This window comes from Anopheles moucheti, chromosome 3 (genome assembly GCF_943734755.1).
Source record: "Anopheles moucheti chromosome 3, idAnoMoucSN_F20_07, whole genome shotgun sequence".
NCBI classification, from domain to species: domain Eukaryota; kingdom Metazoa; phylum Arthropoda; class Insecta; order Diptera; family Culicidae; genus Anopheles; species Anopheles moucheti.
The window spans coordinates 91,832,902-91,850,810 of record NC_069141.1 but is presented as its reverse complement, the minus strand read 5'-3'; the positions used below and the strand labels follow the sequence as shown (position 1 = coordinate 91,850,810).

At 47.7% G+C, this 17,909-nt stretch overlaps 4 protein-coding genes across 5 annotated transcripts; 3 read left to right on the top strand and 1 right to left on the bottom strand.

Annotated features, from left to right (window-relative positions):
* The first annotated feature begins 140 nt into the window (after positions 1 to 140).
* On the top strand, positions 141 to 10,821 carry LOC128302397 (laminin subunit gamma-1). Of its 2 annotated transcripts, XM_053039214.1 has the most exons (10): positions 141 to 232; positions 2,595 to 3,210; positions 4,232 to 5,108; positions 5,754 to 7,142; positions 7,204 to 7,401; positions 7,737 to 9,153; positions 9,213 to 9,462; positions 9,539 to 9,625; positions 9,701 to 10,001; positions 10,070 to 10,821. In XM_053039214.1, exons 2-10 carry the CDS (start codon positions 3,064 to 3,066, stop codon positions 10,279 to 10,281), a joined length of 4,878 nt encoding a protein of 1,625 aa, XP_052895174.1. In that variant the 5' UTR covers positions 141 to 232; positions 2,595 to 3,063; the 3' UTR covers positions 10,282 to 10,821. The 2 variants fall into 2 exon arrangements, with proteins under 2 accessions (XP_052895174.1, XP_052895175.1); XM_053039215.1 differs by lacking the exon at positions 141 to 232 and having other exon boundaries at positions 2,414 to 3,210.
* On the bottom strand, positions 560 to 793 carry LOC128302398 (uncharacterized). Its single transcript, XM_053039217.1, has one exon. The coding sequence runs from the start codon at positions 791 to 793 to the stop codon at positions 560 to 562; it is 234 nt and encodes a 77-aa protein (XP_052895177.1).
* A 542-nt stretch (positions 10,822 to 11,363) lies between the features above and the next one.
* On the top strand, positions 11,364 to 16,300 carry LOC128301323 (adenylyl cyclase X E). The gene is made up of 11 exons (XM_053037737.1): positions 11,364 to 11,507; positions 11,576 to 11,716; positions 12,288 to 12,812; positions 12,882 to 13,006; positions 13,081 to 13,116; positions 13,176 to 13,607; positions 13,670 to 13,823; positions 13,875 to 14,068; positions 14,141 to 14,807; positions 14,885 to 15,153; positions 15,226 to 16,300. The coding sequence occupies exons 1-11, from the start codon at positions 11,364 to 11,366 to the stop codon at positions 16,181 to 16,183; spliced, it is 3,645 nt and encodes a 1,214-aa protein (XP_052893697.1). The 3' UTR covers positions 16,184 to 16,300.
* Positions 16,301 to 16,533: 233 nt separating this feature from the next.
* LOC128301324 (leucine-rich repeat-containing protein 59-like) lies at positions 16,534 to 17,837 on the top strand. Its single transcript, XM_053037739.1, has 3 exons — positions 16,534 to 16,860; positions 16,956 to 17,015; positions 17,077 to 17,837. The coding sequence occupies exons 1-3, from the start codon at positions 16,747 to 16,749 to the stop codon at positions 17,755 to 17,757; spliced, it is 855 nt and encodes a 284-aa protein (XP_052893699.1). The 5' UTR covers positions 16,534 to 16,746; the 3' UTR covers positions 17,758 to 17,837.
* Positions 17,838 to 17,909: the final 72 nt, after the last annotated feature.

Sequence of the window (17,909 nt, the reverse complement as noted above, 5' to 3'; positions counted from 1 at the left end):
TCAACCTATGCGCATGGAGGTTCTTCCTTCTCTGTCTCGAATTTCGGCTGTATGAGTGTGTGTGTGGGTTCGTACGGGTCTAAGCAGCATCTTGAGGTGTGTGTTTTTGAACGGCCTAACCATTGGCAATCCATCCCAGCGCATAAAACATTGTCGTCGAGATCTCGCCGTGCTGAGCATCATCTCCAGATGTCGTTGCTGACATCGACGGGATCGTGTTTGTAATTTAAAGGTGAAGCGGCTTAGATTCTATGTTTTATCCGGTGCCGTTTGTTGTGTTTTGTTCTGTGAAATTGTTAAATGCTACTCGTTTCAACTCTCCGCATTCTTCATTCGATCGTAGGTGGCAGCATAAACAGCATGTGTTGAAAGCAGCATATTGTTTTACATACGCGCGTATGTGTTAGTGTTGGAGAGTGCATGTTTTTCTTTCCTGCAGTTTTTTTTTTCGTTTCCGTCGCCAGCTTTATGCAGTGTATGCATTTTCGATTTTGTTTTCGTTAAAATTCTTCAAGCGCACGCTCAATGAACGGGAAGAAATGCATTCCGTAGTCGCCTTCTAATGGTGCTCTGGCTCCATTTGCTTCCGTTTCGATTCGGCCCATTTTTCCTTGTTGGCTGGCATGTTCGCCAACGTATGGAGCTTGTAGAACAGTGGCAGCGATAGTCCGAACGCGACAAAGTAGAATCGCCAGATCCATTGATTTTTAAAATAGTGCTGGTACGGGAACTGTACCACCTTCGCGGTGTACGTGTAGGGAAATTTCACTGGACGTCCCACTGGTTCCGACATTTTTGCCGCTCAACAGAATAGTTGACTATGTGAAAAACAGAAATGTTCTGATTGAACTGAAGCCTCGTTTCAAATTTCAATGACAGTGCCAGTGCCTACTATGTTGTGCCATGTGTCGTACGACTATAAGGTTGCCGTATTTTCCCAGCAAACTTGCGTATATTCGGCAAAATCAACTTTTTTAAAAATCAACTTTAAAAAGTTTGACCAAACCGTGAGCAAACATGTAATTTATTGCTAGACAGATTAAAATAATCGAATGAAAGAAGCTAATGTTGAAAGATCAGCAAAAAATCAACGGTTCTCCACGGCTGCGCGAACATACCAGAGCAGTGGCCATTACAAAGTTAATCGAAAGTGAAATTACACCAACTGAAGAAAACAAAAACGGAACCTGTGCAGGCGGTCGGATAGATGTGCTGTTCCGGTATAAGTGCTTCGTGCCGTTTCTGTGGCGGTTATCAATGAGCAACAGATAAGCTCTCAAGTGTGTGGTTTGTGACGGCTGTTTATTCTACAGCTGGTGATGTAAACTGTGGATCTCCGTAGCTAGAAGCAGCGAAGCTTGAATGAGGAAAAAGTTACACATCATTCTAAATCTGGACGCAATTTCCTTCCGAAGTGTAGGCATGCGTGTGTTATCAAACCGTTGTAGTTGTGCTGACGGCTGGCTGAAGGTAGTGTGCGATCGATGCGTTTCCTCGTTGAGCATATAGCGGGAAGTTCACAAACGCGAAGAGAGATCACCGAGGCGCATTGCATTCGGCCAGCAGCATATTTTACAGTCGCACAAGAACAGAGAGTGAGAAAAGTTGGTGGAGGAGAGTCTGGTTTTAGGGTGTGCAGCATTGGTTAGCATAAGTGGAAAACGCGCTTTCGGGTGCTTCATTCACGTAACAAACACACCTAACAAACTGCTGGTGCCCTTTTTCGTGGATGTGTGTGAGCCGTGTTTCCAGAAGAGCTGATGGTCCGCAATATTGTTGGCCTTTGGCGGGGTGGGAGGATTGTTCGAGGGAGGGTAAATGCAAGACGGGCACGTGTGCAATCGGAGAAGGTGAATACTTGGGACGAGCGACTCCCCACACGGCCAGTATCTTCCACAAATTCCCACACGAAATTGTCGATCTTTGCTTGCGATCATCATTTTATCAACTCTGATGACGCCATCTGCAAAACAAATATTTAGTGGAAAGATAAAGAAAAACATCCAACAAGAGTCGGTAGCGCGGCAAGATCTCTTGCAGTCTTCGGAGTTGCAGCTAACACCTCCCTCGGTACAAAGCAACAGGCCGAAACAACTGTCCGTATACAGTACCGATCGGAGCCGTGATGCCGCAGTACTGATGAAGTCATTCTTTATTTTCCCATACTCCCAGCAGATGTAAAACTATACAAATTTTACTACCTAAAGCGATGCTGTACTGTTGTACTGTTTACAATTCATCGCTTCATAGCTTCATGCGGTTGTTCAACGGCAATCGATGATCGTGCTCGGTGATCGGTTTCAGCTATGGTGCCTGCCGGATACCCTCGCAACAAAAATCAACATTTGCCTCTACAGTAGGCAGGGGTTGTGTTTATCTTGCTAGTGTGTGGTAGGGTGTGGCCGGGAGAAAAGGAGTAAAAAATGTCGAAAGATTATATTCCGATTTTTTGCCTGAAGCAACATTGCCTTAGAACAGCAGATCTTGGATGTCTACGCCATTGAAGATCATCTCTCGATCCGGTGGTACATGACGGCAAAATTTGGTGCCACTACTACTATGTGTTTTTGTAATCTCTCCCATGTCTTCTTTAGAAAGTCGATTCGAGTCTCTCGTTTCTCTGGGGGTCTGATCGTTCCCGGACGTCTCTCTAGTGCGCTCTACGTTGGGCAACATCTGGCAGCGAGTGCTGTACGGGATGCTGCCCTGAATTACCATTTGCCGATAAGACGTGCTGGAGTTCGGGCTGAACGGACCAGCATGAGCCATCGTTGCCTGTCGAGGTTGCTCGCGGTCCACTGAGTGAGAGCTCAGGAGAAGGGTTTCGCAATTGCTCGTCGGAAGTTCGGAACCGGAATCGGAAAAACCGCGTGTGCATTGGGTGTATTAGCCACCGAACGAACGACACAACCGTGAAACAAATACTTATAGTGCATTTTCATCCTTCTTCTACAGTAGTGTAGGGACAGTGCTAGTGACCTAGTGGAGAAGTACCTAGTGGCCCACGGGTGGTGGTGGCAGAGGCGAGCTAACCCGCTGTACAAGATTACCAAAGTGCCAAAGATGACGCTAGGTGTGAGTAAATCGCGCGCCTGGTCGGCTCTAGTGACAGTAACGGCACTGCTGCTAGTATTAACGACGACAAGTGCTAATGAAAACACACACTACCTGCCACCGCTGGAATGTGTCGATCCTTACGGCAGACCGCAGGTAAGACAACCCTTTTCGATGTGCAGGAACTTGAGCCAGTAGCTCAAGATGTCATGACGCAAGAATCTACTCCGGAAGCAGACATAGGGTTGGCACTTTGATAGTGCTCGCGTTGAACTACATCTTCGGTCGCGCTAAAAAAAAACTAGGTTAAAGTTCATCATCAAAGTGTGTGGAATTTCAAACTGTCCGAGTTTGATAATTCGTTAGCTTTACAAAAGCAACTCGTTCGGCTTATCGCTATTTTAGCTCTTTCAATCCAATAATAGCTATGCGACCATGTTCAAAAAATGAACGTGATCGTCTGCTTAGCACCTTTCCAGCAGAATCATGACAGCTCTGCATCCAGAGAACTCTGCCTGATTGAGGGAATTTTTGCGGCAAATATGCTCCAAGTAAAGCAGTTTCTTAAATAATGCACATTTTTCAATTAGCAACAATTGTTTCGACCACAGCTCAATTAGCGCCATCCGCCTAATGAGTGCGCGGCAACCGAATGCAAAGGAAACGGAAGCCACGACATACACACGACACCACATGGAGTCCGGGATTGATGGAGAACGGTGGAGCATTTTGTTGATAATGTTTGTTCCCTCGGTTTCCCCCCGGTAGAGCAGGGAATGGACGTATGTGTGGCGTACTGACCAGAAGAACGCATAGAATCGCTCCGGAAGCGTCTTTATCAGCTATTTTAAACCATTCTTTTGCTGGCAGTGTGTGATAAGACCCGCAATCTCGAACCTCTAAAACCCCCTTGCTCGGGTGCGTGTTCTTAGTGAGAAAGAGTTTACTTGTTGTACAAGATGCTGGTCGTGGTCACATCTCGACCAATGGGCTGTGTGGACGTGACGGCGTCTGGGATGTGTACAAGATGTAGCTAGAACTATGCCAGCACGTAAATAACAACGCAAGAATGTGGTCCTTACCTCATCTCCGAATTTCTTCTATTACCTTAACGCATTATCACTTACGCTGTTCATTCCCTCTCTCTCTCTCTCTCTCTGTCGGCTCCTTTATACAGCGTTGTATTCCTGAGTTCGAAAATGCGGCCTACCAGCTACATGTGGAAGCGACCAACACGTGCGGAGACGATGTCGATACGGATTTTTGCGTGCAGACGGGTTACTCCAACCGGAAGAGCTGCGACGTGTGCCATGCGGGGCAACATTCGCCCCATTTTCTCACGGATTTGCATGATCCCAACAATCCAACCTGGTGGCAATCGGAAACTATGTTCGAAGGCGTCCAGTACCCGAACCAGGTGAACCTGACGATGCGGCTGGGCAAATCATTCGACATCACGTACATCCGCATCGTGTTCCATTCGCCGCGGCCAGAATCGTTCGCGATCTACAAGCGTGTCACACCGAACGGACCATGGATCCCGTACCAGTACTACAGTGCGACCTGTCGCGATACGTACGGGCTGCCGGATTCCATTTCCGTCATGAACGGCGAGGACGAGTCGCGTGCCCTCTGTACCAGCGAGTACAGTGACATTTCGCCACTGCGGGACGGTAACATCGCGTTCTCGTCACTCGAGGGCCGACCCTCCGCCATCAACTTCGAGCACCATCTGGAGCTGCAACAGTGGGTGACGGCCACCGATATCCGGATTACGCTGGACCGATTGAACACATTCGGAGACGAGGTGTTCGGCGATTCACAGGTACTGAAGTCGTACTTCTACGCCATTACCGACATTGCGGTCGGTGCGCGCTGTAAGTGTAATGGGCACGCAAGCGAATGTACCACCAGCACCGGACTGGACGGTCAGCGGACGCGCGTGTGCAAGTGCATGCACTTCACGGACGGACCCGACTGTGACCGCTGTTTGCCGTTCTACAACGATGCACCGTGGGGACGAGCGACATCCAAAAATGTGCACGAGTGCAAACGTAAGTACTACGCTGCTGTGTGTGAACGTCTCGATCGGTAACAACCGTTAGCAAACGCTAATACTGATCCGACAGCAACAGGACCCGAAAGTGAAGGGCCACTGTTTCCGATGTTTCATGATACGATTTCTACCATATTAGATTGGAGAAGGTTCGAGCGTACCGTACGAATGATGCGTAAAGGACAGGTTTCCTTTTATGTGCTGAACATAACACGCAACTGACAGCGCTTGGAAGTCAGTTCCTTCGGGAACTGGTCCGCTACCCATCTTCGAATCTTCTACATTGCTGAGTCCATCTAGGGCAACTATCCGGGCTTCAGTGTCGTACATTTTCGTTTCGAATGTTTCGAACACATTCGCGCTTGGAACAACCAACGATTTGGTTGTGGTTCAACTTCCTTGAATACGCGAATATTCCAAAGTGCTATGAAACGCTCTAATGTGTATCGGTTGGTTTTGCTACTTTTGTTACTGCTTCTGGCCAGTGGAACGGAGCCATTTGCCTTCTACACGTACCGTGAGCAGAAAGGTTCTCCCTCGTCTCGCGTGCGATATCTCGTAGACTGTAAGAGACCATGTTTTCGTCGCGGCCAACAGCGAATAACTTCTAACCCACATTTTGTTTGCTCTCATACCCATCCAGCGTGTAACTGCAACGGATACTCTACGAAATGCTTCTTCGATCGACATTTGTACAATCTAACCGGGCACGGTGGTCACTGCATCGACTGTGGAGCGAATCGCGATGGCCCGAACTGCGAGCGTTGCAAGGAGAACTTTTTCATGCGCGACGACGGCTACTGTATTAACTGTGGATGCGATCCGGTCGGTTCGCGATCGTTACAGTGCAATGCCGAAGGTCGGTGTCAGTGCAAACCGGGCGTTACGGGTGACAAGTGCGATCGGTGCGACAGTAATTACTTCAACTTTGGGCCACACGGTTGCCAGCCGTGTAACTGTGACGAGCGTGGCTCGCAAGACAACACTCCGTCCTGCGATCCGGTGACGGGTGTGTGCTCGTGCAAGGAAAACGTCGAGGGACGTCACTGCCGCGAGTGTCGACTGGGATACTTCAATCTGGACGCGGAAAATAAGTTCGGTTGCACGCCGTGCTTCTGCTACGGACACACGCTCGAGTGTACGAGTGCGAGCGGGTACTCGATCGTATCGACTACTTCCAACTTCAACAAACACAAAGAGAAATGGACCGCCATCTCGGACACGGGTTCTACGGTGGACGTGAAATACAACTCGCACAGTCAATCGATCGGTGTGGGAGCTAATGGATATCGGACGGTGTACTTCCTAGCGCCGGATCGCTTCCTGGGTGATCAGCGCGCCTCGTACAACCGACTGTTCAAGTTCCGGCTGCAGCTCGTGGGACAACCGCGTGTTGAAGTTAGCCCGTACGATGTGGTGCTTCAGGGCGGCAATAGTAGCATATCGTTGCCGATCTTCGCACAGAACCAACGTATGCCGAGTGAAGAATCGCACGAGTTTGCGTTCCGACTGCACGAAAACCCGGAATATACCTGGCATCCATCGAACTCGGGCCGCGGATTCATGTCGATCCTGAGCAACCTAACCGCGATCAAGATCCGTGCCATCTATGGTGACCATGGTGAGGCCATACTAGACGACGTGGAGCTGCAGACGGCACACCGCGGTGCTGCTGGTCGACAGGCAACGTGGATCGAACAGTGTACCTGTCCGGAGGGCTATTTGGGACAGTTCTGTGAATCGTGTGCCCCTGGCTATCGGCACAATCCGGCACGCGGTGGCCCGTTCATGCCCTGCGTACCGTGCGATTGTAACAAGCATGCGGAAATTTGCGACTCCGAAACGGGACGCTGTATCTGCCAGCATAACACGGCGGGCGATACGTGTGATCAGTGCGCGAAAGGATTCTTCGGAAACGCGCTTGGTGGAACGCCGTTCGATTGTAGAAGGTGCCCCTGTCCGAACAATGGTGCTTGCATGCAGATGGCAGGCGATACGGTAATCTGTCTCGAGTGTCCTGTTGGCTATTTTGGTATGTAAACTAAGCTTGATATGTAGTTTGCAATCGTTACGACATACCTTTCCTTTTCCAGGACCTCGTTGTGAGCTGTGCTCTGATGGATACTACGGCGATCCAAGCGGTGTATTTGGAGCGGTACGAATGTGCCAACCATGTGACTGCAATGGAAATGTGGACCCGAATGCTGTCGGAAACTGTAACCGCACTACAGGCGAATGTCTCAAGTGTATTCACAACACGGCCGGACCACACTGTGACCAGTGTTTGCCAGGTAAGGGAACGTTCAAATGTTTCGCTTAAGAGAGTTATCTTCCCACCCGTGGCATTGCGACGTTTTAATCAATGATCGATACGTTTTGATAAGATAAAAACAGGGCTGGTGGTGCGTAATGCATGATTGCAACGATTCTACCCTAAAGCACTAACGGAGACATTAGAAATGCCTGACTGTTGGAAGAGTATATTTCTACTGTTAGTGTTGGCGTTTGTCGGTGTTCTTTCGCAAGAGCAACGTAGATGCGCCGATGGTATAGCGAAGTTTCTTGAATAGTTTCAACCCCGTTGGTGTTTACTCACATTTGCTCTCTGTTTGCTGCCTTCTTTTAGGCCACTTCGGAGATCCACTCGCTGAACCGCACGGAAGCTGTGAAGAGTGTAGCTGCTATCCACGAGGTACGGAACAAACGGAGAAGGGTATCTCGATCTGTGACGCCATCAACGGAAACTGCCACTGTAAGCCTAACGTAATCGGACGTACGTGCAATGAGTGCAAGGTTGGCTACTGGAATATTGGGTCTGGAAACGGATGCGAAAGCTGTAATTGCGATCCGATCGGCAGCTACAATTCGTCCTGTGACAGATACTCCGGCGAGTGTTTCTGCAAGCCGGGTGTAGTTGGCAAAAAGTGCGATAAGTGTGCTCCAGCACATTACGGCTTCTCGGAGGATGGATGCCATGCGTGCGATTGCGATCCCAGCGGTTCAAAGGGTTCTCAGTGCAACCAGTACGGTCAATGCCCGTGTAACGATAACGTCGAAGGACGTCGGTGTGATCGCTGCAAGGAGAACAAATACGATCGACACCAGGGATGTTTGGATTGTCCGGCCTGTTACAATCTGGTACAGGATGCCGCCAACGATCATCGCGCCAAACTGGCAGAGTTGAACCAGATCCTTCAGGACATCCAATCGAAACCGATTGTCATTGATGACAGTGAGTTTGCTGGAAAGTTACACGCCGTGCAGGAGAAGATAGACATTCTCGTGGAGGATGCGAAGAGTGGTTCAGGCGGTGGCGAAAAAACGTTGAATGAAATTCTCCGTGAGCTCGAGGGTCGCCTGCAGGAAGTGCAAAAGCTGCTGGACAATGCCGACCAATCACAGGAGGTAACGAACCACAAGATCGGCAAAGGAGGCTACAATGCAACGTTGGCAAATGGCAAGATTCAAGACGCACGTCGTCAGTTGGACAGTGCCGTGGAGCTGCTGCAAACGGAGGGCAATACGGCGCTGGCTCGTGCGAAGGACATTTCGGGCCATCTGGGTAACCAGACGAATCAAATCAGTGGTATATCGCGTGAGGCTCGACAGTACGCTGATCGGTTCAAGGCGGAAGCTGATGCCAACATGAGGCAGGCCCAAGAAGCGCATAAAAAGGCTTCAGAAGCGTTGAAAAAAGCAAACGACGCGTTCAACCAGCAGGCAAACATCACCAAGGAGCTCGATACGAGTATATCGAGCGAAATTGGACAGGCCCGCGAGAAGCTCAACACTGTCTCCAAGCTTACAGAGCAGGCACTGACACGTGCGCGCGAAGTAAACGACGAAGCACTGACGCTGTTCGCTGCCGTCAATCGTACTGCACCACCCAACATCGACATCGACAAGATCAAGAAGGAAGCCAACCAGTACAATCGGGAGGCTGATCGAATTGCGGACGATCTTGCTAACAAGATACGCGATCATGCTCAGTTGCTCGATAGCGTGGTCACAAACATTGATCTGGCAGAGACGCTGCTTGAAAGGTAGGCGCTTGAATGATGTGCGGTTGACAGCATATATTTACCTTTTCCTTATCTTTCAGGGCTCATTTACAGAAGGAAGATGCTATCGGAGCACTGAAGCATTTGCAATTCGCCAAAGAACTGGCGATTAAAGCCGTGGCTGAGGGTGATGGTACGTTACAGAAGGCAAACTATACCTACCAAACATTGGCCGGATTCAAGAACCAAGTCGAGGAGTCCTCCAAGCGTGCGGAAGATGCGCTTAATTTGGTACCGAATATTGAACGACAGATCACCAACTCGCGTGACCTTCTGCAGCGTGCAGAAGAGGTGAGTAGTGGGTTATTTTGTAGAAGGTAATCATTATCAGCTCTTATTAACCGTCTTCGTTTTTTTGTATGTAAAGGCTCTTTATGCTGCAAGTCGCAATGCGGAAGATGCACGTAAAAATGCACAAACGGCTCAGGATAAGTATGCAGAGGAAGCTTCCAAGGTAGGAGAGAACTAGTGACAGCAATACTTTGGAACATTATGCGTAACTGTGTCTGTGTTTAACCTTCTTGTTCAGTTGGCTGAAAACATCAAAAAGCGTGCCAATGCGACGAAGAACACCGCGCGTGATCTTCATCATGAAGCAGATCAGCTGAATGGTCGCTTGGCCAAGACGGACAACCGATTAGAGGAACGCGAAGCACAGATTCGCAAGGATCTGAATCTTACGAACGAAGCTAAGGAAAAAGTTGGCCAAGCGCAGTTGAATTCCAACGAAGCGAAATCGCAAGTCGACAAAGCGATGCGAGAAGTCAGCCTCATCATGGCGGAGTTGGCCAATCTGCGGGAGATCGACGTCAAAAGTTTAGACGATTTGGGTGAGAAATACAGTACAATTGCAAGTGTAAATAGATGTCACTTAATGTCATTACTCTTTCCTTAACAGAACGTCGCCTTACTGCGGCCGAAAAGGAGCTGGAAGATGCGCAGCTGACCAAACGACTCAGCAGTCTGACAGAAGCTAAAAACATCCAGAACCAGAATATCCGCAGCTATCAGAAGGAGCTGGCCGATCTGCGACTCGAGGTCGTTAACATCGAGCTAATAGCGAAATCACTGCCACCGGGATGCTTTAAGCGCACGCATCTGGAACCGTAAGCAGCAGCCGAAGCCGATTCTGTCCTCGAATAAGTAAGGTAGTCAATTCTAAGACACGCATGCCGTATGTTTGCGTGCTTATTAAATGACAAATGTGCCACAAACCAGCAACGAACTACTAAACCACTAATTGCCCCGTGCAACAACCCGTCTTCATTACGATTTAATGCGATAGTTGTTTAAGCGAATAATATTTAAAAGGTATCAATCCATCAATCGTTTACGACTAACACCCCAAAACTAGCATACAGAATAGCCAACAGTGCCGTTGGCGCTTCCACAAAGAAAATGAACGATTCAACTGGTGCTACTACAGAACAAATCCAGTGACTTAAGTAGGGACTTTTCTACTCCATGTGTGTACGCGTGTTTTCCTTTCCTTTTAGTACGAGCCTAGATTAACTGACCCATCTCCGCATTTCCGCTTCCTGGTTTTCTAGAGATAATTTTACTATCCTCTACATATCCTACTCTACACATCATCTTAAGCGTGCCGAGAAGATAACGATTTGGGAAGGAAAGTTAATAAACGTACAACAAAACTAGAGCCAATGAGTGTATCTTTGTGTTAGAAACCCTTCTATAGTTCGATACAGATGCGTCACACTGAAGGTGTGAGCGTTATCGGAGAGCGTCGTTTTGTACATTACTTTTTAAGTGGTAATTTTCAATTTCCCTTTCCGTTGCCCTTACTGCTCGTGTCGTAACCGCAGACCCGAACAGGTGGATCTGTTAGGCTGGAGCACCTTATCATCGTCCGGTTATTGATTAGTTCCCGATTGTCGCTCGAAAGCGCCGAACGCTTGCACTTTCTTATGCTGCGAGTACGCGAACCGACCGCGACGTTACGGTTGATTTTGCACGCCACGCTACGATTCACCTGGGTCGGAAAAGGGTTCCGTACGCAGGATTAAATATTTGAAGAACGGGAAATATCAGTACAAACAAACAAGGTACAATATCGGTTTAGTGCCCGCGGAAGTGTGTGTGGCCGTAGTGCTAACTGAGTTGAAGAGATGTAATAGGGAAGATCAACAAGCAAAAGTGTTTAAGGACCGTAGATTGAGTGGACGGACACGACGATGATGGGTGAGGTGAATCCCGAAGCGGGCGTTTATGCACCGGAAGAATGTGACATCTGTCGCCCGGATAGCAACGCCGATCAGTCCCACGATACCGAGGGCGATTATATTGCGCTCAAGAAGTGGGAACTAGGATTTCTGAGGGTAAGCATATAGGACTCTGTCACTCGGTAGACTTTCAATCGGCTTCACCTTATCACGCACAATTACAGCGCGAATGTGTCAATCTGGGATTGGAAACCTTCTACCTTAAATATATGGAACGGGTTCAACGAAGCTATCTGTCGATATTTGTGGTGCTTCAAACGTTCGTCAGTATCTCGCATGTGATCGTCATCGTGACCGGTAAGCCGGTGAGTACACAATGTCTTTCAATTCCAATGGCGAGTTTTTGTGGCGCCCCGTCATTCATCCATTCAGGTTTCGTCAGATGCGCTAGTCAAGTTACTGATGAACGGACTGCTGTCAGGCGGAATCAATTCATCTCCCATCAATTATCCGTTCGCCAAAATAGGGCGCTTCTGACTTTGCACTGGCCAAGGATCCTGTCCCCAACGGAGCGGCGTTCGATGTCGAAAATAAGACCCAACAAAACCAGACCCGCCTCTCCTATCTAGAGAGCGTTTATGCGAAGATGACAATAATTTTAATTGATGGTGATAACGCACCACGATGCATTGTTGTGTTGCTTACTTCGGAAGCGCACGATATCGGTGTCGGCCGCACGCGGGTGACGATGTTGATGATGTTGTGTCCGAATCGTATCGCGATAAAGAACAGTGCGCTACCGCTAGACGCGCCCTGCATCGGCTGTTTTACTGAATCATGCTGTTTATATTGGTGTACGGTCCGATTCATCCGTCAACGCAGGGGGATGGATTAAACATTTTCAACTAACTATCACTCCCTGTTCAATCATTGTAGCATCCAACGGCAGCTATTCATCCTGATCTGATATGCTACCTGTTCGGGATTCTAATTGTATGGATTTCACTGTTTGCCGCCTTCAAAGAAGGTCTCGTGAAGGCTTACCCTTGGGTGCCGTACGTTTCCTCCAGCATCGCCGTTATTACGATGATAATTACCGATCTGACCATTCCTCTGTACCACGCGGTTGTCACCTTCATCAATCCACCGCTTCGACCTTCCTATGCCAGCCATACTATTCTGGCGATCTACATATTCCTTCCACTCAGCGAAAACATCCACGGCATCATACTGGGCAGTGCAACGTCTCTGTGCTATCTGATCGTGATGACGTTGATCACCTATCGACTGGAGAACGATACGGCACTCAAGGTGATCACTGAGCTGATCTACTTCATCTGTCTGAATCTGTTTGGGTTGTACTTTCGGCTCATCAACGAAGTGGCCATTAGACGGACGTTTCTCGATCGCCGTGAGCTTGTCGAGGGTAACTTACTATTGAAGTTTGCCCGCAACCAAGAGGTGCGACTAGATATGCGACCCAATACGCCACTCGCAATAGTGAACTCATGCGCTTTCGCTTCTTTACAGAAAGAGCTACTGCTTAGTATTCTTCCGGAACATACGGCCGAGCTAATGGAGAAGGACATTCGTGCGATGATAGAAAAGATGCGCAATGATCAACACAACGCCAACCAAACGATCAATACGCAAAAGTAAAATTACCCTAGGGGGTTCGTAGTTTGTTTCTTAACGATGTCTTTATCCTTCTTCCATTTCTCAACTGCAGCTTCTTCCGAACGGGCACACAATGGCGTTCTATAAAGTAAGTATCGATACAAAGATCGAATTCATACGCCATCCTCACAATTGCTTTATTCGTAGCAAACTGTATGTACAGAAGCATACCAACGTTACCATTCTGTACGCCGATGTGGTCAACTACACGCACATGACAACACAACTGCCCGTACGCACCCTGGTGGACGTATTGCATGAGCTGTTTGTAAAGTTCGACGAAGCTTCGAAGGAGTTTAACGTGCTGCGGATTAAATTCCTTGGCGATTGTTACTACTGCGTGTCGGGTGTACCGGTACGTAACAAATATCACGCCAAAAGTTGCGTCAACTTGGGCCTGCGCATGATCAAGGACATACGGGATGTGCGTATGTCGCGGGATCTGAACATCGATATGCGCATCGGTATCCACAGCGGAAGCATCATATCCGGTGTAATTGGGGCGTGTAAGTGGCAGTATGATATCTGGTCGAAGGATGTTATTATTGCCAACAAGATGGAATCAACCGGGGAGGCAGGGTAACAGAGATGATGAGGCACATCTTAGCTTGAGTGTAATGTTTCCAATATTTCCTTCACAGCAAAGTCCACGTTACAATGCAAACTTTGGAGCTGCTCGATGGTGAGTACATCTTCGAAGAAGGGACACCACAGGCAAAGGAGGATCCTATCCTCGTGAAGCACAATATACAGACGTTTCTGATCGTTCCCCAGCCGGGTTATGATGATGGTTCGGTGCGTAGAAGCGAAGCAGGCCCGAAGATCGCTCACTCATTACTATGGTAGTTTTTTACCGTTCAAGAGCCTGGCCCCAGCAGTCGCATGTCGAGTGGCGTGAAGAGAAAAACCATTAAAAAAGAACGCAATTTGGTGACGAGAAATTTTATGCAAAACTCAATGGAACAGTTCCGCGAGATCATGAAGCTGACCAATGTCGAAATGGCCTACGAATTGGAGCGAATGCCGATTGGAAGATTTCAGTCAGTTCAAAGAACCGCTGAGATGACATTTGGTGTGTCCTTTCTAATCCGTTTGATTGCTGTCTTCCACAGGTTCAACAAGTTGTTCTCGTCTTACAAAACCTACATCCAAGAACCTTCGCACACCGTAACGCCCAGATCTACGGAGAATGGGCCACGTTGCAGCGAAGAAGACACCAACCGTCTCGACAATATGTCCCCATTTTTTATGTGCTTCGAAAACAAACGCTGGGAGCTGTCGTACCTTCGGGAGCCGGATCTTATGCTCAAGTACAGCGTGCTGATGAGTTTCATCGTGTTCGTGTGCATACTGCTAATACAGATCTTAAACGAAGCGTCGGGCATGTACTTTTGGGTGCTAAATGGGTTATCTGGAGCACTTCTGCTTGCATTCATTCCCGTCACCTGGTTCAAGAAGGTCTGGGACGTCTACACGCCGTACTCGATCGACGATTTGCTGCGTGTTCGAAAGCCCCAGTCGAGGGTAATGCGAATATTTTACGATTTCTCCAACAATATCATGAGTAACTACGTTATACGCACGGTGATCTATCTGATTACGATCGCATTACTGGTGGTGTGTTCGTTGATGTATTTGATAGAGTGTAGTTACGATCTGCTGGACCAAACGACAACAACCGAGCAGCCCCCGATCGATGCAGACAATCTAACGAACCTGTTCCAAGAAACCCGAGCACCGTTCGAGTCGTTGGGTAAAAATTTCTGCACAAATCCATGGGTAAGTGGTGTGAATTGCCATAAAATGCTGACAGAACTTATGATGAAATTCCAGCTCAATCTAATCTCCATTTCTAGTCCGTCACGCAGTGCCTTACGTTGGCGATCGGGATGGCTTTTCTATTTCTCAGGATACACTTTCTACTGAAGGCTGGCGTGGGTCTGCTGATATTCTTCTGCTACTGTTGGGCGATCTTTGATGAGCTGTATTACTACTTTGACAGCAGCGCCAGCATGAATCCTGGTCTCGATCCAAAAGTCTCCCACCTGATGCTAATTCTGTTCATTGTCATAATATTTCACTGGATCGATCGGCAATCGGAGTACATTGCAAGGACGGATTACAAGTGAGTGTTTTCGAAAAAAGTGTGCTAGATAGTTTTGCAAAAATTGTTATGCCTAACTGTGTATCTCATTAGTTGGAAACAACAGCTCTTGAAACAGAAGGAGGAAGCCGAAGTAACGAAGCAAACGAACAAGATCCTGGTGGAAAACATCTTGCCGACGCATGTGGCCGAAATCTACATCAATCGACAGTTGAAAAATGAGTTCTACAACGAGGAGTACGAAAATGTGGCGGTTATGTTTGCGACCATCACGAACATGGAGGTGAACACCGACATATCCGTAGAGAATGAGAAAAGTGTGCTGAAGGTATTGAACGAGATAATTTGCGATTTTGACGAACACCTGCAGTACTTCGATGGGTACCTGAAGGTGGAGAAAATAAAGGTCGCCGGATGGACGTATATGGCGGCCTGTGGACTCGATCCGGGCAGGTGTGATTCGTCCTCGTCTCTAAGTGGCTATCGTTCTGTGTCAGGCATGACACGTACCTCTCTAATGACCAACGGCAGGCGTAGCCTCAATCCTCGCACCTCACTAGAGGTGACCCACAAGGCTAGTACGAGTACTAGAAGCAATTCTAACAATTCCAGTCGGCAAAGCAACAACGTCACGATCGTCATGGCCGAGTTTGCTCTCGAGTTGATGCGGGTGTTGCGAGACTTTAGTAATGAAAATTTCAAACAAACCAGTCCGGGATTGCTGCGGGTTGGCATATCCCATGGCAAGGTGATGGCTGGGGTCGTAGGCTCTAGTAAACCTCTGTATGATATCTGGGGAAATGCGGTCAACATGGCATCGCGGATGGATTCTACCGGACGTCCAGGTCGTATTCAAGTAACGAAGGAAAGCGCGGAAGTGCTCCAAAGCTACGGCTATCAGTGCGACTATCGTGGTGAGATTTTCGTCAAGGGTCGTGGAAAAATTCCTACATACTTTCTAAAGATAAGTAACGATTTGAAATTTCTCAAAAAGGCGTGTGCGACAAGCAATGGAAATGGGCTCACCGAATATATAACGACGAAGCTTTAGTTAAAATTATTTATACATGTTCTACTTGTTGTGAACAATATCATCCCAATTGTAACAATTTGCCAAACCGGGCGTGAGGCATCATATTTATGATCAATTTAAAAAAATACATCACTCCATTTTCACCACAATAAAATTGTTTGCTGTAGTTATAAGTGTAATGAGTGGTATTCACTAGAACACTTTTGTACCATCGACATGTACAAAATAAGAAACAAATAAATTGCGCAAATTCGCGCCAACGGAAAAGCTGGGCTGAATCATTCAATGAGGTATTATATACGCACCTTATCTTGCATCCAGAAGAAATGCCAACGCAGCTTCTCATGTCAACTTGAATTGAATAAAAATATTATCAAGTGTTTGTTGCCTAAAAACGATTGCGATTGCAGGCTACAAAGAACACGCATTTCAATACATTCCGTGTGGTAAATTATTTTACACACGTTCGATTGCGGTTTCTGTAGTTTGGGCGTGTGGACGTTGTTTGTGATATCACCATACCACACCGGAACTAAGCAGTGTTTAACCATCCGAGCAATATCCTTTCCTGCAGCACAGTAATGGCCATGCAACAACATGAAAACGAAGAAAAGATTAACGTGCGTGATCGACTGGTGGATAACGTGCTGGATCTAAGCTTGATGAACATTTCCAAAGTACCGGTTCAAGAAATCGTAAGTATCGCTAGAGTAAGCAAACCTGCTTCTAAATCTTTATCGAATCGTTGTACTAATTCGCCGCACCGGCTTATTCTTCCCGTCGATTCTAGAAACCACTCCGACGGGCTACAGTTTTGGATCTATCCAGCAATCGTATCTCTATCATCGAGGCAAGTAAAGCGAACTATGTTGGCAACCTAACCTACCTAAATGTGCCACTCTGTATTGCAGAGTAATTTTACCGACCTCACACAACTGACTCAGATAGATCTGTCGAAGAATCGTATTACGTCGATCTGTGATGATTTCGGTCTGCTCACCAACTTACGGCGTTTAGATTTGTACAAGAACCAAATTACAAAGCTACCGCTTACGCTCGGTCGCCTGAAGAATCTCAAGTATCTCGACTTGAAGGAAAATCCACTTAACCCCGTCTTTAAAAAGTTCATCGGAACATGCAGCGACACCAACGACTGCCTAACGGCAGCGACGCGTGCCGTGGAATTCATGAAACTGATCGAACGTCGCGTCGTGGAAGATCGTGTCAAGGAGCGAAAACTGCGCGGGACAAAACAGCACTTGCAGGAGGAGCAGCTGAAAGAGGAAATGAAAATTACTACCGAAGAGGAAAAACCGACTGATGAGCAAAAGTCTGAAAAATCCAAACGTAAACGAAAGCACATTCCCCAGGGTGACGCCAGCAGCGGAGATGATCCGAAATCTAAGCCTAAATCAGGAAAGAAAGCTAATCGAGTGGACGGCGAAACAATGCCATCAGGCTTTCGACATTCGTTCCTATTTTGGCTGTGCATGTTGGTAACACTGGTCGTTTCGTTTTTGCTATGCGCGAAATATTATGATATGCTGCCCCCGCAAGCTCCTGAAACCATTCTCGAAGAATATATCAAGTAGCATCACCAGTGTCCTTCTAAATATTGTGCATCATTATTAATAAACAGTAAGCATCCTCCGTGAACGGCAGCTCGTTATTCAGTACTCGACGTGTTAAATGCAAACACGTTCGGTAAGGCGTAAATGCGTTTGCCCAAAGCTTACAATGGTAA